The 24,386-nt window shown below is 39.7% G+C and overlaps 1 protein-coding gene and 1 long non-coding RNA gene across 5 annotated transcripts in view; both read left to right on the top strand.

Moving 5' to 3' along the window:
- The window catches only part of LOC145522701 (uncharacterized), a 514,463-nt gene that overhangs the window by 62,128 nt on the left and 427,949 nt on the right, over window positions 1-24,386 (top strand). For 3 of the 4 annotated variants that reach the window (XR_014066129.1, XR_014066131.1, XM_081531624.1), the window contains one exon: window positions 12,869-12,945. Coding sequence is in view for 1 of the 4 variants with exons in the window: in XM_081531624.1 (XP_081387750.1) it covers window positions 12,869-12,945 (77 nt within the window). In the remaining 3 variants the exon portion in view is untranslated. Of the gene's footprint in view, window positions 1-10,599; window positions 10,675-12,868; window positions 12,946-13,590; window positions 13,902-24,386 lie in introns of those variants that run through there. The other variant, XR_014066128.1, reaches the window with a different exon arrangement.
- LOC145522704 (uncharacterized) lies at window positions 1,474-6,111 on the top strand. Its single transcript, XR_014066135.1, has 2 exons — window positions 1,474-5,275; window positions 5,880-6,111. It is a non-coding gene; the product is annotated as an uncharacterized LOC145522704 (long non-coding RNA).

Here is a 24,386-nt window from a genome sequence, read left to right as displayed (position 1 = left end):
TTCTTCAGTCACTCTGTCTAGCAGATCTAATCCCTTGAATCTGTTTGCCACCTCCATTGTACAATCATAAAGGATTTGATTTAGATCATACCTGAATGGCCTAGGGTTTTCCCTACTTTCTTCAAATTTAAGCCTTGATTTCACAATAAGGAACCCTTGATCTGAGCCACAGTCAGTTCCATGTCTTGTTTTTGCTGACGGTATAGGGCTTCTCCATCTTTGGCTGCAAAGAACATAATCAATCTGATTTCAGCAGTGACTATGTAGTGATGTCCATGTGTAGAGTTGTCTTTTGAGTTGCCGGAAAATGATGTCTGCTATGACCAGCATGTTCTCTTGACAAAAGTCTGGTAGCTTTAGCTCTACTTTGTTTTGTACTCCAAGGTAAAACTTGCCTATTACTCCAGATATCTCTCTTGACTTCCTACTTTTGCATTCCAGTTCCCTATGATGAAAAGGACATTTTTTTTTCCTCTTAGTTCTAGAAGGTCTTTTAGGTCTTCATAGAACCATGCAACTTTAGCCTCTTCTGCTGCTGCTACTAAGTCGCTGCGGTCGTGTCCTACTCTGTGCGACCCCATAGACGGCAGCCTACCAGGCTCCCTCGTCCCTGGGATTCTCTAGGCAAGAACACTGGAGTGGGTTGCCATTTCCTTCTCCAGTGCATGAAAGGGAAAAGTGAAAGTGAAGTCGCTCAGTCGCGTCCGACTCTTAGCGACCCCATGGACTGCAGCCTACCAGGCTCCTCCGTCCATGGGATTTTCCAGGCAAGAGTACTGGAGTGGGGTACCATTGCCTTAGCCTCTTCAGCATTAGTGTTTGGGGCATAGACTGGGATTACTGTGATATTGAATGGTTTGCCTTGGAAATGAACTGAGAGCATTCTGTTGTTTTCAAGATTGCACCCAAGTACTGCATTTTGGACTCTTTTGTTGACTATGATGACTGCTCCATTTCTTCTAAGGGATTCTTGCCCACAGTAGTAGATATAAAAGTCACCTGAATTAAATTCTTCCATTCCTGTCCATTTTAGTTCCCTGATTCCTAAGATGTTAATGTTCAATCTTGCCATCTCCTGCTTGACCACATTCAATTTACCTTGATTCATGGACCTAACATTCCAGGTTCCTATGCAATATTGTTCTTTACAGCATCAGACTTTACTTTTACCACCAGATACATCCAAAACTGAGCATCGTTTCTGCTTTGACCCAGCCACTTAATTCTTTCTGGAGCTATTAGTAATTCCCTTCTGCTCTTCCCCAGTAGCATATTGGACAACATATTGGACCTTCCAACCTGAGGGGCTCATCTTCCAGTATTATTTATTTTTCCATTTTCATACTATTCATGGGGTTCTCCAGGTAAGAATACTAGAGTGGATTGCCATTTCCTCCTCTAGTAGATCATGTTTTTTCAGAACTGTCTCCTATGACCTGTCCGTCTTGGGTGGCCCTGCACAGCATTGCTTATAATTTTATTGAGTTACAAAAGTCCCTTCACCACGATAAAGGTGTGGTCCTTGATGATCCTTGAAGATCATGATGGGATCCTTGAAGATCATCACTTCCCTGTGATGAAGGGGAAGTCTTCATCAAGATGGATAAATAAGTATGGAATAATTGTACAGTAAGTTACTACACTGCAGTGAAAATGAATCCACTTCAGTACGTACATGACATGAATGATCTTAAAGGTATAAACTTGAACAAAAGAATAAAGTTAGAGAAGAAGAGACACAGTATTATTTCACTACAGATGTTCAAACATGGGGACACACAGGTTGTAAAGACTGAGAAGATTAACTAGTGATTGATCACAATTTCAGGATAGTAGTTACCACTGACTGAGAAGAGCAAGAAGTGGTTCAATCAGTGAAAGCACAGAGTGGCTTGTGGGGGTAGGATTATTCTATTTCTTGATATGGGTAGTAGGTATATGAATGTTTAGTTTATTTAAAAGGTACAGAAGCTTTCTATATAAACTTGCATGTAAGTTATATTTTATAATTTTAGCAAAAGGCACATATATGTGGGGCAGTAACTTCCCTCAGATCCATGGTCAGCTTAACTTGACCTTGATGCCATTAATTGCATTCTTTTATTTCAGACCTTTCTCTTCTACTCAGTGGGCAGCTGCTTATTTATGCCTTTTTAATTTCCTTCTGTCTCCTTCAATATTCTTCTGTCTCCCTTACTCTTTAGTATTTTGATTACAGGCCACCAACCTGTGAGCCTATCTCAGTATTGTCCCTCCTGGGTCTGGAGAGCAGTAAAATACAGAAAAGAAATGGTTCATACCTAGGCAAGAACCAAATTATGGAAGTTAATACCTTAATTAATTACCTAAGCTTATATTAACTGGAGACTGTGTGCCAAGCTGGCTACTAAGTTTTGGGGATAAAGCCCTTATCCTGGCAGAGGAGCCACAGCCTATTTCAGCCTGGCAGGCAGGTGTCCTCTGGGTTGCCAGGATTGGTCACCTGGTGATGGTTGCTGTGGTAGGGCTATTTGGGGGAGGATATCTATGTCTGCTGCAGGGGAAGAGGTGGCAGCTATATAATAGATTTTCTCTCTTTGGACTTAAAGTCCATGCATGAGCTCAAACCAGTCAATCCTAAATGAAATCAACTCTGAATATTCACTGGAAGGACTGATGTTGAAGCTGAAGCTCCAATATTTTGCCCACTTGATGCTGAGTCAACTTATTGGAAAAGACCCTGGTGCTGGGAAAGATTGGAGGCAGAAGGAGAAGTGGGTGACAGAGGATGAGATAGTTGGATGGCATCACTGACTTAAAAGACGAGTTTGAGCAAATTCTGGGAGATAGTGAAGGACAGGGAAGCCTGGTGTGCTGCAGTCCATGGGGTCGCAAGCATTTGGACATGACTGAGTAACTGAATAACAGCAACATGAAAGAAATATTAAAAATAAAGCAGATACTTTAACAGTGCATAGAGGAACTGTTAATAAATAGAATGGGAAAGACTAGTGCTTAATAAACCCATGCAATGAGATTTTTCTCTTACAAGCTTCCATGGTGGTGTTTTATTCCCTATTTATTTTGTATTAGCCATGAACTGTCACTCCCCTCACCCCCCAACTTTGTCTTCTTCAATATGTTTTTACTTGGTCTTTTCAGATTGGGTATTAAAACTGTAAGAGAGAGAGAATTTGCATTTATATCCCACATGGAAGTTAATAGGTAATCTTGCATATGGTATGGCTAAATAAGCATTTAAGGCTTCTCAGGTGGTAAAGAACCTACCTGCCAATGTAGGACATGTAAGAGATTCTGGTTTGATCCCTGGGTCAGAAAGATCACCTGGAGAAGAAATGGCAACCCACTCCAGTATTCATGCCTGGGAAATCCTATGGTCAGAGAAGCCTAGCAGACTACAGTCCATGGGGTCATGAAGAGTCCAACAGCCTATATAGTCCAACAGGCTATATGATGTAGCATATAGCCCATTTAAGCATTTATTAACAGATTTGTCTAACATGGTTTCAACAACAGGATTGAACCTAATATTTAGTACTATTTAGGTATAACTACTCACAGTGAACCAAATTGACCTTGATGGTTTATTTCTCTAAGAGGAGTAGATTGTATTTCTTATAAATGAAACAGTCTCAGATTCTTTTGTTTTATTTTTTAAATTTATGTTTAATTGGAGGATAATTGCTTTACAATGTTGTCTTGATTTTTGCTGTACAACAGCATGAACTAGCTGTAAGTATATGTATGTCCTCTTCCTCTTCAACCTCCCTACCACCCCACCCCCATCCACACCTCTAGGTTATCATAGAACATCGAGCTGAGCTTCCTGTGCTCAGCAGCTTCCCACTAGCTGATTATTTTGCACACGGTAATGTATATATTTCTCAGTATATACTTTCTCAATTTGCCCCACCCTCTCCTTCCCCTGCTGTGTTCACAAGTCCATTCTTTACGTCTGTGTTAGATTCTGAGATTCTAATTTGTAAACTAAAGATAAACTTAATAGCATGTAGGAAAAATGACAAATCCTTAATATTTGACTTGTTTCTTCCTTAAAAATCCTTTTAAAAATTCAAAATAATGTAACACTTTACACTGTACAATGTACGTACAAAACGAAAACATTCTTTTTATAGCATCCCACCTACATACTATGGAGTAGGAAATGGCAGCCCACTCCAGTATTCTCGCCTAGGAAATTCAATGGACAGAGGAACCTGGCAGGCTACAGTCTATGGGGTCCAAAGTGTAGGACACAACTGAGCACAGCATAGCACACAGCAGCACCTATATAGTATAATTTAAGAGAAGTGCTTTAGAGTGTATTTCAAATACAAGGTGTCATCTTAAATATGTACCCTTTACTTTCTTGCTAGAAGTTGTTAGGTGTTTGTGTACTACATTTCTTTTCTGTTTCAGTAACCTACCTACCTGTTCCTTTGGACAGAAATGTATAAACAGGTAATAGGAGTCAGCCTTAGAGAAAGAATTTGAGCATAATGTAGTTTAATTATATCATGCAATGTTTCTGATGTTTGAGGGAAAATTAAGATGTTGGCAAAGTCATGCATTTTAGACTCAAAGAAGTGACAAGCTGTAGGTAAAACAACATACTTGGAAACTTGAGCCACTGATAATCTTAACCTAAGTGAAACATGAGTTTTTATGAACAAATTTGGATTCAAGATGCCAAGTTTTTGAAGGGCTGGTCTCTCATACATTGCCTACGTTTTGTGGTTTCAGGATTATTCTCATGCTTTCCCAAACATTTTCCCATCCATTGGTTGAGACTGTAAATGTCTATGACAGTGGGCAATCTGCTGAATCTGAGCTTTAAAGTGAAGTTGCTCTGGGAGAATATAACACAATGATTTAAATTCAAACTAAAGCCTCTGTTACTGATACCAGATCCTTGGTTAGAGCAGGTTTTGGTAGATGGACAAGAGAAGAGATGGTAGGATGGATCATAGTAAGCATTAAAAATCCAAACAAAACAGTATATATATATATCATGATTTCTTAATAAAACTCAAATGACAGTTACTTCTAATGTGTCAATGTCATAAGTAAAATTTTAGTGTACATGTGCGTTTATGTGGAATATATCATACTTAAAGTATTTAGAAAAGACATTGACTCTGTGCCTATTCGCCTTCTGCTAGTGAGTTCTTTATCACACTCTAATCTTGAGAATCATGCTGGATACCACGTTTAAACATTTATGAAAAGGTGCACCAATGCAACAGACATGAACTTGGGCAAATTCTGGGAGATGGTGAGGGACAGAGAAGCCTGATGTGCTGTAGTCCATGGGGTCATGAGGAGTTGTACACGACTTGGTGACTGAACAACAAAAAGGTGTTCAGTAAATGCACTTTCAAAGACACAGAACACAAATCCCCTCCTGCCTGCCTGTGCCATGAGACACAGGTAGAAATCAACAGACAACTTCTGTTACTTCCTTAGAAGCTCAATGTTGGCTATCCCAATTTTGCTATAATCATGGGCTTCCCTGGTGGCTCAGAATGTAAAGAATCTGCCTGCAATGAAGGAGACTGGGGTTCTATCCCTGGGTCACGGATGTTCCTGACCATGCTCCTGACCATCTTCTGAAGAAGGGACCGGCTACCCACTCCAGTATTCTTGCCTGGAGAATCCCATGGACAAAGGAGCCTGGTGGGTTACAGTCCATGGGTTGCAAAGAGTCAGACATGACTGAAGTGACTTAGTACGCACGCACATTGTTAGTAAAAGGCTTCCCTGATGCCTCAGACAGTAAAGAATCTGCTTCCAGTGCAGGAGGCCCAGATTCAACCCCTGGGTCAGGAAGATCCCCTGGAGAAGGGAATGACTACCCACTCCAGTATTCTTGCCTGGAGAATTTCATGGACAGAGGAGCCTGGCAGGCTACAGTCCATGGGGTCGCAAAGGGTCAGCATGACTGAGGGACTAACACTTTCCCTTTTCATAGTTAGTACATGAAAACTGACAACTGGTTTGGTGTCAGTTATATTAAAGGCAGAGTTAGTACAGAATGTTCCTTTAACACTGGTTAAATACTGAGAAATTTTAAAATAAAATGAACCTTCTGTGGTAGACAAAAAAACAAAAGAGCTAGTCTTTGTCAACTTATGGAAAGCCAGTTCTAGAATACATGTTTCAGACAAAATCCATTTGTTGGATCAAGTGCAATTTACCCGCATGTTGTGAATAGATGTTTTTTGAGGTTATTTATTTGAGAGAAATCTCTCAGTATCAATGGTAGCAATGATTTGGCCACAGGAATAAAAGGAAATAATACTACATTTTCTGCAGAAGGAAGTCAAATTTGAACATTAATGACATCCTGTGCATTAAGATTTGGAAAAGTACAGGAGTTAAAAGCATCCTATAAGGTTCACATATGAGGAGCTTGGGTGTTGCGACTTTCTTCTAACAGATAAAAGCTGACAGGCTAAAAAATCAACCACTCTTCTTGGATCTGTGAGAGAAGGGAGGACAGAAGGCAAATTTCCACCTCCAAGATTGGAGAGAGAGACAAATACAGGGGGTCACGACTTAACCCGAGCAGAGACCCAGAAGTGGAAACTGCAGTGGGAACCAGGGTTGGAAAACGAAAACCGGAATTGTAATTGACGAATTGCTAGAGGTTTGGTGTAGACAATTCAGAGTTAAAATCTCCAGGGACACACTCAGTCTTGAGAAGGCAGGCAGGAGATGGGGGCAGGGGCTCAAAAATATTGTGAGAATTACCTCTAGGAGCTCAGTCAGGTTCTTGCAGTAAATATTGGAGACAAATCCTGCTTCCGGAAGAAGGAGGGGGAAAGGGACCATTTTGAACAGTACTTTCTTTCAGGTGAAACTAGTTATATGCATTCTATGTCGCTTCAGTCGTGGCCGACTCTTTGCAACCCTATGGACTGTAGCCCGTCAGGCTCCTCTGTCCATGGACCCAGGGATTGAACTCGAATCTCTCACATCTCCTGCATTGGTAGGTGGATTCTTTACCACTTGCGCCACCTGGGAAGCCCCAAGAAGTGAAGTGAACTGTTAGTCACTTCAGTCGTGTCCGACTCTTTGTGACCCCATGAACTGTAGCCCACCAGGCTACTCTGTCCTTGGGATTTCCCAGGCAAGAATACTGAATTGGGTTGCCAGTCCCTTCTCCAGGTGATCTTCCTGACTCAGGGATCAAACCCAGGTCTCCTGTACTGCTGGCAGATTCTTTACTGTCTGAGCCATCAGGTCCACAGCCTGATTCACTGCAGTATTATCAGAACCTAACTGACCTGGGGGGAGGTAAGTACCCAGATCCAGCCTACTATAGACATTCTGTCCTAAGTAAGGAGACAACCACTGAGACACTCTTGAGAAGTTCGCAGTCCACGGGCACAGGCGCACTCAAGGCTGAGACCTAATCATAAGACCATAGAAAAACTATCCTGTCCCCATACCTCACCCTCACATTACTAACAGCCTATTTCCAGAGTTTCCTTTTCCCTAGTATATCATGTCTGGTTATCATGAAAAAAATTACCAGGCATACCAAGTGGGCCTTGGAGCATGGGTGATGGGCTCATGCAGGGTCCAGGAGAAAGAGAAGATCTGAAATAGAGCAGTAGCCATGGCAATGGACAGATGGGATAGCTGCCAGCAGCGTGCAATATATTTCAGTCTATGTAATGAATGCATCTTTTACTGAGTTAATTCAAGAGTCTGAAGATCATTGTAGATGGAGCATTGTCTTACAATATGCCAAGCCATCACTTGTCAGTACTTTTATTTTCACGATGAAGGGGAGAATCAGAACATGGCTCTTTTCCAGAAAGAGCATAATTTTGAATAGCTGATATATATAATCTCAAACCAGACATTTAAAGTGTTTCTGTTTCCCTCAACAGTCTTACATTATTTACATTGAGTTCCTCTCTTTACGTAAGGCTGGAAGCCTCGAAAATTGTTGTTTAAAATCTGGCGAGTGAGCAAGAACTTTAGCTTGTTAATCTCTGTATCCAGTCTCAGTAGCACTGCCCTCTGAAATGTGCTGAACCCTGGTACACCTTCTGTTCAGCTCAGGGGAGCTCACAGCTGGGCCAGGGTTATGCAGATTGCCCAGCTGTGGATTCACTGCAAGATGATCTCCAACCCTTGGTGTGGGAACGACCAGTAAACATGGTAGGTTATTACACTCAGGATTGGGTTCCACTACATGGCACAGCTGGAGATTATCTTGGACCTGACCTATTCAGATGAGCCATTAAAAGGAGTGAATAAAAAAGGAATGAGGCTTTTCCTGGAGAGAAGGATAAGTTTGGAGGAATTTGAAGCATGAGAAGAATTGAACCTGGGAAATATTCTCCACTATTGGTTTAGAACATTATATCTACCTCACTGTGATTCAGGTTCCTGTTAACACAACAATCTTAAGAAGAGTCTTAGTATCTGTTTCATTTATCCTTGTCTTATTTTTGAAGAATAAGTTTTCTTTTTAAATTACAGTATTAATTCAGGTTCACTGTAGAGTCATTAATCAAGCAAATATACATACATATTACATAGTACTAACCACACATGTATTTGAATTACACTTGCATGAACTTGAGAGTTAGTACCTCCTTAAATTTTGCACCCTGGGCATCTCACTCAACTCATCTAGTCCTGACCTTACTGCAACGTGTGTATACTATGTCACAAAGAAAATTCCTGTGGGTCACAAAAGTTTGCAAGACATTACTGTAGAACAGTGGTTCCCAAATTTTGATGTGCATGAGCCACCTGTGTGCCTTGTTAAACTGCAGGCTCTGATTCAGTATCTGGGATGGGACTTGAGTGTCTACATTTCTAACAGTGGTGCTGATTCCCAGACAGCATGCTGAGGAAATTAACAAGCCTTCCATAGGATTCTGATATTTGCTACAATTTCAGAATTTCATGGGTTTGGGTAAACTCCGGGAGTTGGTGATGGACAGGGAGGCCTGGCGTGCTGCGATTCATGGGGTCGCAAAGAGTCAGACATGACTGAGTGACTGAAATGAACTGAACTGAACTGAATTGCTCTGTTAAATCACTGATTGCTGCACACAACTCCCAGAATTAATGATTTAATGGGTTTAGGAATTTGCATTTCAGCACCTTGCTAGGTGATGCTGGTGTCCAGGGACCACACTTTGAGAATGACCACCCTGCTCTAGGCCAGCGGGCTCCAAACTCACATCCTAGGCTGGAATTCCCACTTTCACATGATTTGTCTTAATTTTGTGTATCATTTTTCATTAATTTAAAAGCATATTTAAAAATACTTTCCCTTTCAAAAGATTTTAAGAGGGTTTGAGGCAAAATGATTTGGGGCTCTCTGATTTCCATATTCCAGGAAATTAAGCAAAGCTCTTATTTTTTTTCCTTGATGGTTCAGTGTTTGTCCTAATTCATCTCATTGAGGCGCTTCAGGGTTCATTTTTAATTTTTCTTGGTTGGGAAGCTTAGTTGGAATGTTTTAGTTGTACATAGAATATCCTGACTTCCTTTAGCTTCAGTAGGTTTCAAGGAGGGGAGGAGCATACCATGCATGCAAACCACCCATTTTTACCAGAATGCATGTCTTCATCCATGATTGGTCTTCTTAAAACCTAAAGTGTCTCATTCACCCTCTCTGTCAAATATGTTGTGATCAGTTAATGCACATGAAGAAAACTAGGGAAGGTGTCCAAGTCATTTTAAAATTGCAGTGAATCTTGAGTTAAAGAACATTTGATAATTTCCCAGTTATAGGAATCCAACCTAAAACAGCAATCCGACATTCACAAGCCTTCAATATATTGATCACTAAAAGACAAAACTGAGTTCAGGGACTCCCCATTTGTCTCTCTGATCATGGCGAGGCTGCAGTGAGTGGTGGCATGAAGCAAGATCTTAATTCCCTGCCCAGGAATTGAACCTGGGTAGCCTGGATGAAAACCAGGGATCCTAGCCACCAGAGCAACAAGGGCTAGAGGCCTGGATCTTTGCCCCCAGTGAAAAATTTATTTATCACGGAAGCAGAAATGAAAATTCAGGTACAAAGTTTATTATTAGAGACAAAGCACAACAACAAGAGGGAGAGCACATAGAGAGAAACAGTTTGTTTAGGAGACAGAAGCAAGGCAGAGATGCACACCCGGAGAGAAAGGGTGTAGTTGTCCCCCTAGTGAGGAGGAGCGCGGTAAAGAGGCAGTTAAGTCATTTATATAGGTCAGTTCTTTCCGGTCCTTGTCTTCCTTCAGGCCAATTATCTGGTTTCTTTTTCCACACCTGAGCTGCCCCGGGACCCTCCCCTAGGGTGCACACTCACCCCTCAGCCAAGATGGGCCTCAAAGTGAAGTCTTCTGGAAGGAGCAAGACTCATTATGGCCTGGCATTATCCTTTGACTTTTGACTCACAAGGAGCTTTTCTGTGCATGTGTAGTGTCTCCTTTGTCCCAAGAAAGAGAGGAGTGGAGATCCTTTAATCCTTTCAAACAGGTTTTTGGCTCTCTTTGTCCTTTCCATGACTATTACCTTAAGGTGTTTACAAGAGACAAACACTGGCTGTTTAGCCTGTTTCTGTTGTTACTTCCATTTCAGAGGCAAACAGGAGGCTGACTGTAAATGCCTTAACTGGAGCCCATCTATCTCTTGTCTCAGGAAATGCTAGTAGTTGTAAGTATCCAGCCTGAATCCCCTTTCTTTGTGCCCCATGAAATGCAAACAGGAGGCCAGATATAAATGTCTAACCTGGAGCCCACCTATCTCCTAACTCATCTCCAGTGCCCATCACAAAGCCTGATGCCCAGCAGGCATTCAATAAATGTGTGGTCAAAAAATGGTGTTTGAATGAATAAACTAATGAAAGATAAAGAAGGGAGAGTTAGCAACTACAGTAAAATATCACACATGAGATTCAGTTCAGTCACTCAGTCATGTCTGACTCTTTGTGATCCCGTGGACTGCAGCACGCCAGGCCTCCCTGTCCATCACCAACTCCCGGAGCTTGCTCAAACTCATGTCCATCGAGTCGGTGATGCCATCCAACCATCTCATCCTCTGTCGTCCCCTTCTCCTCTCACCCTCAATCTTTTCCAGCATCAGGGTCTTTTCCAATGAGTCTGTTCTTTGCACCAGGTGGCCAAAGTGTTGGAGTTTCAGCTTCAGCATCAGTCCTTCCACTGAATATTCAGGACTGATTTCCTTTAGGATTGACTGGTTTGATCTCCTTGCTGTCCAAGAGACTCAAGAGTCTTCTCCAACACCACAGTTCTAAAGCATCAATTCTTTGGCACTCAGCTTTTTTTATAGCCCAACTCTCACATCCATATATGACTACTGGAAAAACCATAGCTTTGACTAGACGGACCTTTGTTGGCAAAGTAATGTCTCTGCTTTTTAATATGCTATCTAAGTTGGTCATAGCTTTTCTTCCAGGGAGCAAAAGCGTCTTTTAATTTCATGGCTGTAGTCACCATTTGAGTGATTTTGGAGCCCCAAAATAAAGTCTGTCACAGTTCCCATTCTTTTCCCATCTTTTTGCCATGAAGTGATGGGACCAGATGCCATGATCTTAGTTTTCTGAATGTTGAGTTTTAAGCCAACTTTTTCACCTTCCTCTTTCACTATCATCAAGAAGCTCTTTAGTTCTTCTTCGTGTCTTCTACAGACATGAGGTAAATCATAACAAATCTGCTATTAATAATACCTAAAATCCTAGTGTTGTGAAATTTATAAAGAAGAAAAGTTAAGGTAAAAAGCATCATTTTTACTTGCCTTCCCTTGTATTTTCTTGAACATGAATATTATAAAAAATTTATTATTTAACTATAGTTGATTTACAGTATTGTATTAGTTTTAGGTGTATAGCTTCAGATTCCTTTCCATTATAGGCTATTACAAGATAATGAATATATTTTCATGCTCTATACAGTAAATCCTTGTGTCTACCTATTTTATATGAAGTAGTATGTATTTCTTAGTCCCATATTCCTAACATATCTCTTCTCCACCTCTGGTTTCCCCTTTGGTAATCATATTTTTCTATTTGTGTGAGTATGTTTCTGTTTTGTAAATAAACTGATATTATTTTTTAGATTCCACATATAAGTGATATTATATAATATTTGTCTTTCTCTGCCTGACTTACTTCACTTGGTGTGATAATCTCTAGGTCCATCCATGCTGCTGCAGATGAAAATATTTTATTCTTTTTTATGGTTGAGTAATATTCTATTGTGTGTATGTACCACATTTTCTTTATCCATTCATCTATAGATGGAGGTTTAGGTTGCTTCCATTTCTTGGCTCGGAGAAGGCAATGGCAACCCACTCCAGTACTCTTGTCTGGAAAATCCCATGGATGGAGGAGCCTGGTAGGCTGCAGTCCATGGGGTCGCTGGAAGTAGAACACTGCTGAGCGACTTCACTTTCACTTTTCACTTTCATGCCTTGGAGAAGGAAATGGCAACCCACTCCAATACTCTTGCCTGGAGAATCCCAGGGACGGGGGAGCCTGGTGGGCGGCCGTCTCTGGAGTCGCACCGAGTCGGACATGACTGAAGCGACTTAGTAGCAGCAGCAGCCGCATTTCTTGGCTATTGTAAATAGTGTTGCTCTGAACAGTGGGGCTGTAAGACCTAGCCATTCAAGAGAGCTATTCTCTTCCTCTCTGTAGCCAGAGCCTGCTTCGCTGACAAACCATTCACAGGATTGATCTTCCTCTGACTTGCCCCAGATCCCAGCTGGAGATTGTTCTTATCAAGGAGGGGGTGAGGGGCGTGGCCTCTACTGGTTTCCCTGGTAACTAATTAACTCACCTGATGTCAATTCCCTTGTAACTGGTAATCTCCTCTTCCCCTGCCCCAAGGAGTGGAGACTGCCGCCATTTCCTCCTGCGCCCGCTGCACACAGAGGGGTGTCGCTCCAGGACCTTGCTTCAGACAGGTAAGATGCCCCTCATCCATTGATGTGTCTGTTGCTCTCTCTGAGCTTTTTCTTCAGTCTTGAAGCTAGGTGCTCCACGGGGTGCACATACCTTTTCGAATTAGAGTTTCTGTCTTTTCTGGAGTATGCCTAGGAGTGGGATTTCTGGGTCATATGGTAACTCTATTTTGTGTTTTAAGGAATCTCTATATCGTTTTCCAGAGTGGCTGCACCAACATTTACATTCCCGCTGACAGTATAGTAGGATTCCCTTTTCTCCATACTCTCTCCAGTGTTTATTATTTGTAGACTTTTTGGTGAAGGCCATTCTCACTGGTGTGAGGCAATACCTCATTGTAGTTTTTGATGAGAATGAGTTTTTGAGGGTAGTGTATTGAGAACTGTTCATAATCTTCAGAATGTTCTGATTTGCAGTCCTCAATTTGGGATTAGGTCACACGTTTTATGAATATCATGCATCATGGACCACCAATGTCCAGTCTTTTTTGAGAACCACTAAAATAGATCACTTCAGTTGGCCTAATAATTTATAATATAAATCACACAGGGAAATTATTCTAGTTTAAAAAAAATGAGTGGTAATGTGTATCATATATTACACAAATGATTTGTTATTTGAAAGAGTATTTTCCTTATTTTCTCTAGTTTCTAAAATATTTGGACAAACACCTGGAAATTTGTCTACATTAGTTTCTCCTCTAGAAACCAAGATAATTATGTCTACAAACTCGTAAGAATTTCTTGTAAGATTTTGGAAGAATGAAAGGAGATTCTCTCATACATCATTTCTTTAATCTTGAGGAAAATCTTGACAATGTGAGGTGCCGAGTGAAAAGAAAAACGAGATAGACACATTTAAAAATAAACAACAAGGACTTTTTGATATTATTTCTGCTATTATTGGTTAATGGAAATTTCTGAAAGTCTTTAAATAAAACTACCAGTATTTGAAGGAATTCACAGGATTATTTTATTTTCTGGGTCACCTGTAGAGAGGACAGAGTATCTTAGTTTATTACTAAATAATGAACAAAATAGTTAACATAGAAAGTTGGTATTTATAAAATATAGTCTCTCATGGACATTAAGGGAAAGATGTTGGCATATCTCTGCTAATGTATGACACTGAAGACGCCGCATTAATAATCCATCATGATGATGATTCAAGGGAAAGTATCTAACCATCTAAGAGCATAGATAAGATACCTTACCATCTTACACTTTAAAAAAAATAGGATGTTCCTTTGTTTTTTCCATGGCATATGTTCCTGGTGGGTATTATGTTGGAGATGTGTATCCACTCTTTCAAGTTTCTGCAAGGCTGTTGCAAAAACATGAAAGTTCAAAAGGCACCTTCATACTTTTTGTTGATAAAAAGCTCTACTTCTCCTGATGTACTTGTTTGCTATGAAAAAACTCTTCAAAAATGATAATCTAAGACTTTGAAGTTTTTATTCTGATATTTTTCAAGCCCTTATTGAATTGCCGGCAGCTCAGAAGTTGCTGTGTATGCTTCGTATTTCAGTTCCGAAACTGGGTCCTCGTAAAGCTAAGATCTTCTGCCGAGTTTATCATTACCTCTCTGTCCAAAACTATTCTCTTTCTTGTCCCGTACCTGTTCCCCTTCAAGACTGGGGAGTGTAGGATACAACGGTTCTATGCAGGATAGGCTTCTGGATACAAAAGCCTGTCTGTGTTCCCTGTTTCTTGTTTGTAAGAAAAAGGCTTCAGCCTCCTGCACCTTCCTGGAGTTCCAAAGGGCAGATTCGCAGTTGCTAATTAGGGAAGTGAGGAAATGAAGAAACAAGGGAAAAGCAGTAATGAAACAGTAGGTCAGGGACTTCCCTGGTGGTCCAGTGGCTAAGACTTCATGCTCCCAATGCAGGGGACCCAGGGCTCGATGCCTAACTGGAAACCTGCATCCCACTTGCTGCAACTAAAACCTGACACAGTCAAAATATAAATAAATAAATATATTTTAAAAAAACAGTAGTGCAGTGATAGAGTCCTAGTTCCTCCTCAAGGGCTATACAGAGCAATCTGATGTATCTTTGAGTTCATCCGTAAGAACTGAGGCACCAGCACCCATGTGGAGAATGGTTCCTTCAGGCTGAGCACAAGCACAGACCCCCAGACAGGTCAGAACCAGAAAGCTGATGATTGGCTGGAACACCACCCTATTACCTCACCACTTACCAGTTATATGAAAGTCATGTATCCCTCTCCCAAAATTTTCCTTTAAAAACTCTTCCCTGAAGACTGTTGGAGAGTTTGGGCCTTTTGAGCTGAGCTCCTGTACTCCTCTCTTGGCCTTTGCTGTAAACCTGCTCCAAACTCGACATTTCAGTTTGTTTGGCCTCACTGAGCACTGGGCACATGAACCTGGGTTCAACAACAGTTCCACTGAGCATTTAGAAAATATGCGCCTACAAATCCTTGTACACTGATGATGGGAAAAATTTGCAAATTATTTTTTTTTTTTGCAGCCTCTATATAAAAAAAGCATAGAGATTCCCCCCCCCAAAAAAACAATTAAAAAGAATTACCATGTGATTCAGCATTCCCACTTCTAGGTATTTATCCAAGAGAATTAAAATCAGAATCTTGAAGAGATTAGCATGATAGCTAAGGATCTCGAAACAACTTAAAAGTCCACAGATAAATGAATGGATAAAGAAAATGTAAGGTACACACAAAGAACTTCCTTTAGTCGTGTCTGACTCTATGCGACCCCATGGACTGAAGCCCACCAGACTCCCCTGTCCATGGGATTCTCCAGGCAAGAATACTGGGGTGAGCTGCCATGCCCTCCTCCAGGGGATTCTCCAGGCAAGAATACTGGAGTGAGCTGCCATGCCCTCCTCCAGGGGATCTTGCCAGCCCAGGGACTGAACCCACGTCACTTAGCAGGCAGATTCTTTACCACTAGTGCCACGTGGGAAGCCTTCCAAAAGGAGGAAATTCTACAGATGAACCTTGAGGACATTTACTAAGTGAAATAAGCCAGTCAAGAAAGACAAACATTGCATGATTTCACTTCTATGAGGATCTAAAGTAGTCAAATTTGTAGAAGCAAAGGGTGGAATGGTGGTTGCCAGGGGTTAGAGGGAGGGAGAAATGAAGAGTTACTAATCAATGTGTATGAATTTTCACTTAGCAAGGTATATAAGCTCTAGAAATCTTCTTATGACATCCTTCCTATAGTTAACAATATTGTATTGTACACTTAAAAGTTTCTTTAAAAAATATTTATTTATTTGGCTGTGCCAGGTCTTAGTTGCAGCACTCAGAATCTTTGATCTTCATTGCAGCATGCAGGATCTGCTAGTTGTGGCATGCGAACTATTAGTTGTGGCCTGTGGGATCTAGTTCCCTGACCAGGGATCAAACCCAGGCTGTCTGCATTGGAAGCACAGAGTCTTGACCACTGGACCACCAGGAAAGTCCCTTAAAAGTTTTTAACAGGATAAATCTTTTGTGGTATTCTTATGTTAATAAAATTTAAAAATTAAAAATCAAATTATTATTAAAGTAAAAATCAATGTTCTGTTGCTGAAAAAATATGCCACTGCATTATAATGGGTAGTTGAGGATTTGTTTAAATAAAATGGTAATGTAACCATCTAAACCAGTCTCCTTTTCACTTTATAAAGCAAATATCCTGGGGAGCTGATTTTGGTATCTCTTTTAGATACTCAATAATAATATTGCTGGACTGACCTGAAAGTGAAGGAAATATCAGAACTCCCAAATGTCAAAGCTGCTCTAGAAGGATAAAAATGTTTATGGTTGCTGAGTCAGGGGGAGTATAGGGGGAAGAGATAGTTAGGGAGTTTGGGATGGACATGTACACACTGCTATATTTAAAATGGATTTACAACAAGTACCTACTGTATAGCACAGGGAACTCTGCTCAATGTTATATGGCAGTCTGGGTGGGAGGGGAGTTTGGGGGGGAATGGATATGTGTAAATGTATGACTGAGTCACCTCATTGTTCACCTGAAACTATCACCATTTTCTTATCAGCTATACCCCAGTACAAAATAAAACGGTTTAAAAAATTACTTAAGAATGGGAAAAAAGGATAAAATGTAACAATTGTGAATGTTTATAAAGAGCTGTTGCAGATTCTGGAGGCAGTTTCCAGAGTTCTAAGGTATGTTGAATAATCTCAACATTGTGGAACTAAGTCCATTAACCTCAAGGTGATTCCTTTGGAAAGGAAAGCTTTCATTTGATTGATGAACCATAATTCAAAAAATTTCCCAGTTTCTAGGACTATATTTGTTCATGGATCATTTCTCAAGCAGTTGTGACAGGACAGTATGAAAAAGAGGCTTGGGCCCATGCTGAGGCACTTATTGCTCAGCTAGAAAAAGAACTCAGAGTATTCAAAATAAGATTCATAAGGATGACCCTGGTTCTTGAAACTTACCTTCTTTATCTTCCAATAACCACATTCTCGATCATTAAAACCTAAATACCACCTCTTTTTTATTTATTCATTTATTTATTCATTCATTTTTCCCCCCTTTCCTCAAGTATGAGCACCTTCTAAGAGCCAGCACTCTTTTCTGTACAAGAGTTTACCAAGAAGCCAGAGGGAAATGGCATCTGCCGTTACATGGCAAGTCAAACATTATCTGTATCTCTTTTAAGGCAATCACTAGAGTTTAATTATTTGTGCATAGCTCATCCTCCCGTAAGTGCTTTGATTTCAGTGTCACTAATTTACTTATCGCAGTGTTTTACAGCTAAAAAACAATTGACATGTGATGAATGAATGGACAAGTGAATGAACCAATCTTTCTGACCTGTTATCTCAGGGTAATGTAACATGATTTTTACTTTTCTGAACTGGTACAAAAGAAACCCAACCCCCGTCATTACGGGATGGAGTCACAAAAAATGGGTATCAAGGAAGCCATTACAATGGAATTTTAAAAAAACCAAATGTGTTTCTGTGGAATTATAGAATACATTTTTGCTGCCTAACATAATTAAATCAGGATTTTAAAAAGGCTACAAATGCAGACTGATGTATTTACCAATAGACTTGTTACCAATTTAGAAGAGCCCATTAATGTGTATTAAAAAAGAATACTATTATATGAAATAGCAATAGAGGAAGTTTTTAGGTCCCTTAAATATTTCCTTATGCCAAATAATGACTCAATGAAGTAAAGATTAGAAATTGTCTCCATATTTTGACTCATTTTAGAAAATAGTTCTGTTACACATGCATAAACTAGCTTTGAGGAAGAAGAGTGCATAGGTAAATACTTTAAAGATTTGAAGTGAACACACACAAAGTTTAGGGAACTGAGTAAAGCTAATATCTGCTGAAAGTGTCCTCTATTGAAGCACATTCCCACTTTTTAAAAAATTAAATAATTTATTTTAATTGGAGGCTAATTACTTTAGAATATTGTAGTGGTTTTTGCCATACACTGACATGAATCAGTCATGGGTGTACATGTGTTCCCCATGCTGAACCCCCATCCCACCTCCCTCCCCATCCCATCCCTCAAGGTCATCCCAGTGTACCAGCCCTGAGCACCCTGTCTCATCCATCGAACCTGGGTGTGTGATCTATTTCACATATAGTAATACACATGTTTCAATGCTGTTGTCTCAAATCATCCCACCCTTGCCTTCTCCCACATAGTCCAAAAGTCTGTCCTTTATGTCTGTGTCTCGTTTGGGTCTCACATATAGGGTCATCATTACCATCTTTCTAAATTCCATATATATGCATTAATATTACTTTATTGATATTTGTCTTTCTAACTTAATTCATCTGTATAATAGGCTCCAGTTTCAACCACCTCATTAGAACTGATTCAAATTAATTCTTTTTAATAGCTGAGTAATAGTCCATTGTGTATATGGACCACAGCTTTCTTATCCTGGAATGTGAAGTCAAGTGGGTCTTAGAAAGCATCTCTATGAACAAAGCCAGTGGAGGTGATGGAATTCCAGTTGAGCTATTTCAAATCCTAAAAGATGATGCTATGAAAGTGCTGCACTCAATATGCCAGCAAATTTGGAAAACTCAGCAGTGGCCACAGAACTGGAAAAGGTCAGTTTTCATTCCAATCCCAAAGAAAGGCAATGCCAAAGAATGCTCAAACTACCGCACAATCGCACGCATCTCACACGCTAGTAAAGTAATGCTCAAAATTCTTCAAGCCAGGCTTCAGCAATATGTGAACCGTGAACTTCCATATGTTCAAGCTGGATTTAGAAAAGGCAGAGGAACCAGAGATCAAATTGCCAATATCCGCTGGATCATCGAAAAAGCAAGAGAGTGCCAGAAAAACATCTATTTCTGCTTTATTGACTATGCCAATACCTTTGACTGTGTGGATCACAATAAACTGTGGAAAATTCTGAAAGAGATGGGAATACCAGACCACCTGACCTGTCTCTTGAGAATCCTGTATGCAGGTCAGGAAGCAATAGTTAGAACTGGACATGGAACAACAGACTGGTTCCAAATAGGAAAAGGAGTATGTCAAGGCTCCTTGACATATATTGTCACCCTTCTTATTTAACTTATATGCAGAGTACATCATGGGAAATGCTGGGCTGGAAGATGCACAAGCTGGAATCAAGATTGCCAGGAGAAATATCAATAACCTCAGATATGCAGACGACACCACCCTTATGGCAGTGAAGAAGAACTAAGGAGCCTCTTGATGAAAGTGATAGAGGAGAGTGAAAAGATTGGCTTAAAGCTCAACATTCAGAAAACTAAGATCATGGCATCCGGTCCCATCACTTCATGGCAAATAGATGGGGAAACAGTGGTTGACTATATATTGGGGGGCTCCAAAATCACTGCAGATGGTGATTGCAGCCATGAAATTAAAAGACACTTACTCCTTGGAAGGAAAGTTATGACCAACCTAGACAGCATATTAAAAAGCAGAGACATTACTTTGTCAACAAAGTCTGTCTAGTCAAGGCTATGGTTTTTCCTGTAGTCATGTATGGATGTAAGAGTTGGCATATAAAGAAAGCTGAGAGCCACAGAATTGATGCTCTTGAACTGTGGTGTTAGAGAAGACTCTTGAGAGTCCCTTGGACTGCAAGGAGATCCAACCAGTCCATCCTAAAAGAGATCAGTCCTGGGTGTTCATTGGAAGGATTGATGTTGAAGCTGAAACTCCAATACTTTGGCCACCTGATGCGAGGATCTGACTTATTTGAAAAGATCCTGATGCTGGGAAAGATTGAGGGCAGCAGGAGAAGGGAACGACATAAGATTAGATGGTTGGATGGCATCACCGACTAAATGGACACGAGTTTGGGTAGGCTCCGGGAGTTGGTGATGGCCAGGGAGTTCTGGCGTGCTGCGGTTCATGGGGTTGCAAAAAGTCTGAGCGACTGAATTGAACTGAACCACAGCTTTCCTATCCATTTTTCTGCCGATGGACATCTAGGTTGCTTCCATGTCCTAGCTGTTGTAAACAGAGCTGCAGTGAACATTGGGGTACACGTGTCTCTTTCAAGTCTGGATTCCTCAGTGTGTATGCCCAGCAGTGGGATTGCTGGGTCATATGGCAGTTCTATTTCCAGTTTTTTAAGGACTCTCCACACGGTTCTTCATAGTGGCTGTACTAGTTTGCATTTCCACCAACAGTGTAAGAGGGTTTTCCCTTTTCTCCACAACCTCTCCAGCATTTATTGCTTGTAGACTTTTTGATAGCAGCCATTCTGACTGGCATGAGATGGTACCTCACTGTGGTTTTGATTTGCATTTCTCTGATAATGAGTGATGTTGAGCATCTTTTCATGTGTTCGTTAGCCATCTGCGTGTCTTCTTTGGCGAAATGTCTGTTTAGTTCTTTGGCCCATTTTTTGATTAGGTTTTTTATTTTTCTGGAATTGAGCTGGGTGAGCTGCTTGTATATTTTTGGGATTAATTCTTTGTCAGTTGCTTCATTTGCTATTATTTTCTCCCATTTTGATGGCTGTCTTTTCACCTTGCATATAGTTTCCTTCATTGTGCAAAAGCTTTTAAGTTGAATTAAGTCCCATTTGTTTATTTTTGGTTTTATTTCCATTACTCTGGAAGGTGGGTCATAGAGGATCCTGCTGTGATTTAAGTCAGAGAGTGTTTTGCCTATGTTTTCCTCTAGGAGTTTTATAGTTTCTGGTCTTACATTTAGATCTTTAATCCATTTTGAGTTTATTTTTTGTGTATGGTGTTTGAAAGTGCTCTAGTTTCATTCTTTTACAGGTGGTTGACCAGTTTTCCCAGCACCACTTGTTAAAGAGATTGTCTTTTATCCATTGTATATTCTTACCTCCTTTGTCAAAGATAGGGTGTCCATAGATGTATGGATTTATCTCTGGGCTTTCTATTTTGTTCCATTGATCTATATTTCTGTCTTTGTGACAGGGCCATACTGTTTTGGTGACTGTAGCTTTGTGGTATAGTCTGAAGTCAGGTAGATGGATTCCTTCAGTTCCATTCTTCTCTCTCAAGATTACTTTGACTATTCGAGGTTTGTTGTATTTCCATACAAACTGTGAAATTATTTGTTCTAGTTCTGTGGAAAATACCATTGGTAGCTTGATAGGGATTGCATTGAATCTATTGATTGCTTTGGGTAGTATACCCATTTTCACCTTATTGATTCTTAAAATCCATGACATGGTATATCTCTCCATCTATTTGTGTCATCTTTGATTTCTTTCATCAATGTTTTATACTTTTCTATATGTAGGTCTTTTGTTTCTTTAGGTAGAATTATCCCTAAGTGTTTTATTCTTTTCCTTGCAATGGTGAATGGAATTGTTTCCTTAATTTCTGTTTTCTCATTGTTAGTGTATAGGAATGTAAGGGATTTCTGTGCATTAATTTTATATCCTGCAACTTTACTATATTCATTGATTAGCTCTAGCAGTTTTCTGGTTGTGTCTTTAGGGTTTTCTATGTAGAGGATCACGTCATCTGCAAACAGTGCGAGTTTTACTTCTTCTTTTCCAATCTGGATTCCTTTTATTTCTTTTTCTGCTGTGATTGCTGTGGCTGAAACTTCCAAAACTGTTGAATAGTAGTGGTGAGGGTGGGCGCACTTGTCTTGTTCCTGACTTTAGGGGAAATGCTTTCAATTTTTTACTATTGAGGATAATGTTTGCTGTGGGTTTGTCATATATGGCTTTTATTATGTTGAGGTGTGTTCCTTCTATGCCTGCTTTCTGTAGAGTTTTTTTTTTTTATCATAAATGGGTGTTGAATTTTGTCAAAGGCTTTCTCTGCATCTATTGAGATAATCATATGGTTTTTATCAATTTGTTAATGTGGTGTATCACATTGATTGATTTGCAAATATTGAAGAATCCTTGCAGCCCTGTGATAAAGCCCACTTGGTCATGATGTATGATCTTTTTAATATGTTGTTGGATTCTGTTTGCTTGAATTTTGTTAACGATTTTTGCATCTATGTTCATCAGTGATATTGGCCTGTAGTTTTCTGTTTTTGTGGCATCTTTGTGTGGCTTTGGTATTAGGGCGATGGTGGCCTCAGAGAATGTGTTTGGCAGTTTACCTTCCTCTGCAATTTTCTGGAAGAGTTTGCGTAGTATAGGTGGTGTTAGCTCTTCTCTAAATTTTTGGTAGAATTCACCTGTGGAGTCATCTGGTCCTGGGCTTTTGTTTGTTGGAAGACTTTTGATTACAGTTTCAATTTCTGTGCTTGTGATGTGTCTGTTAAGATTTTCTATTTCTTCCTGGTTCAGTTTTGGAACGTTATATTTTTTTAAGAATTAGTCCATTTTTTCCAAGTTGTCCATTTTATTGTCATACAGTTGCTCATAGTAGTCTCTTATGATCCTTTGTATTTCTGTGTTGTCTGTTGTGATTTCTCCATTTTTATTTCTAACTTGGTTGGTTTGTTTCTTCTCCCTTTTTTTCTTGATGAATCTGGCTAATGGTTTGTCTATTTTATTTAACTTCTCAAAGAACTAGCTTTTAGTTTTGTTGATTTCTGCTATTGTCTCCTTTGTTTCTTTTTCATTTATTTCTGCCATAATTTTGATGATTTCTTTCCTTCTACTAACCCTGAGATTCTTAATTTCTTCTTTTTCTAGTTGCTTTATGTGTAGTTAGGTTTTTTATTTTATTTTTCTCTGGTTTCTTGAGGTAAGCTTGTATTGCTATGAAGTTTCCCCTTAGCACTGCTTTTACTGAATCCCATAGGTTTTGGGTTGTCATGTTTTCATTTTCATTCATTTCTATGCATATTTTGGTTTCTTTTTTGATTTCTTCTCTGATTTGTTGGTTATTCAGAAGCATGTTGTTCAGCCTCCATGTGTTGGAATTTTTAATAGTTTTTCTCCTGTAGTTGACATCTAATTTTAATGCATTGTGATCAGAAAAGATGCTTGAAATGATTTCAATTTTTTTGAATTTACCAAGGCTAGATTTATGGCTCAGAATGTGATCTGTCCTGGAGAATGTTCCATGTGCACTTGAGAAAAAGTTGAAATTCATTCTTTTGTGTTGAAATGTCCTGTAGATATCAATTAGGTCTATCTGGTTCATTGTATCATTTAAATTTTGTGTTTCCTGGTTAATTTTCTGTTTAGTTAATCTATCCATAGGTGTGAATGGAGTATTAAATTCTCCCACTATTATTGTGTTACTGTTAATTTCCCCTTTCATACTTGTTAGCATTTGCCTTACATATTGTGGTGCCCCTATGTTGGGTGCATATATATTTATACTTGTTATATCTTCTTCTTGGATTGATTCTTTGATCATTATGTAGTGTCCTTCTTTGTCTCTTTTCACGGCCTTTCTTTCAAAGTCTATTTTATCTGATATTAGTACTGCTACTCCCGCTTTCTTTTGGTCTCTGTTTGCATGAAATATCTTTTTCCAGTCCTTCACTTTCAGTCTGTATGTGTCCCTTGTTTTGAGGTCTCTTGTAGACAGCATATATAGGGGTCTTGTTTTTGTATCCATTCAGCCAGTCTTTGTCTTTTGGTTGGGGAATTCAACCCATTTACATTTAGGGTAATTATTGATAAGTATGATCCCATTGCCATTTACTTTGATCCTTTGGGTTCGAGTTTATAAACTTTTTATGTGTTTCCTGTCTAGAGAAGATCCTTTAGCATTTGTTGAAGAGCTGATTTGGTGGTGCTGAATTCTCACAGCTTTTACCTGTCTGTAAAGCTTTGATTTCTCCTTCATATTTGAATGAGATCCTTTCTGGGTATTGTAATCTGGGTTGTAGGTTTTTCTCTTTCATCACTTTAAGTATGTCCTGCCATTCCCTTCTGGCGTGAAGAGTTTCTATTGAAAGATCAGCTGTTATCCTTATGGGAATCCCTTTGTGTGTTATTTGTTGCTTTTCTCTTACTGCTTTTAATATTTGTCGTTGTGTTTGATCTTTGTTAATTTGTTTAATGTGTGTCTTT

This window comes from Giraffa tippelskirchi, chromosome 10 (assembly GCF_054371585.1).
Source record: "Giraffa tippelskirchi isolate mGirTip1 chromosome 10, T2T-mGirTip1v1.2.pri, whole genome shotgun sequence".
NCBI classification, from domain to species: Eukaryota; Metazoa; Chordata; class Mammalia; order Artiodactyla; family Giraffidae; genus Giraffa; species Giraffa tippelskirchi.
The sequence above is the reverse complement of the archived record's forward strand: the minus strand, read 5'-3'. Positions and strand labels throughout refer to the sequence as shown.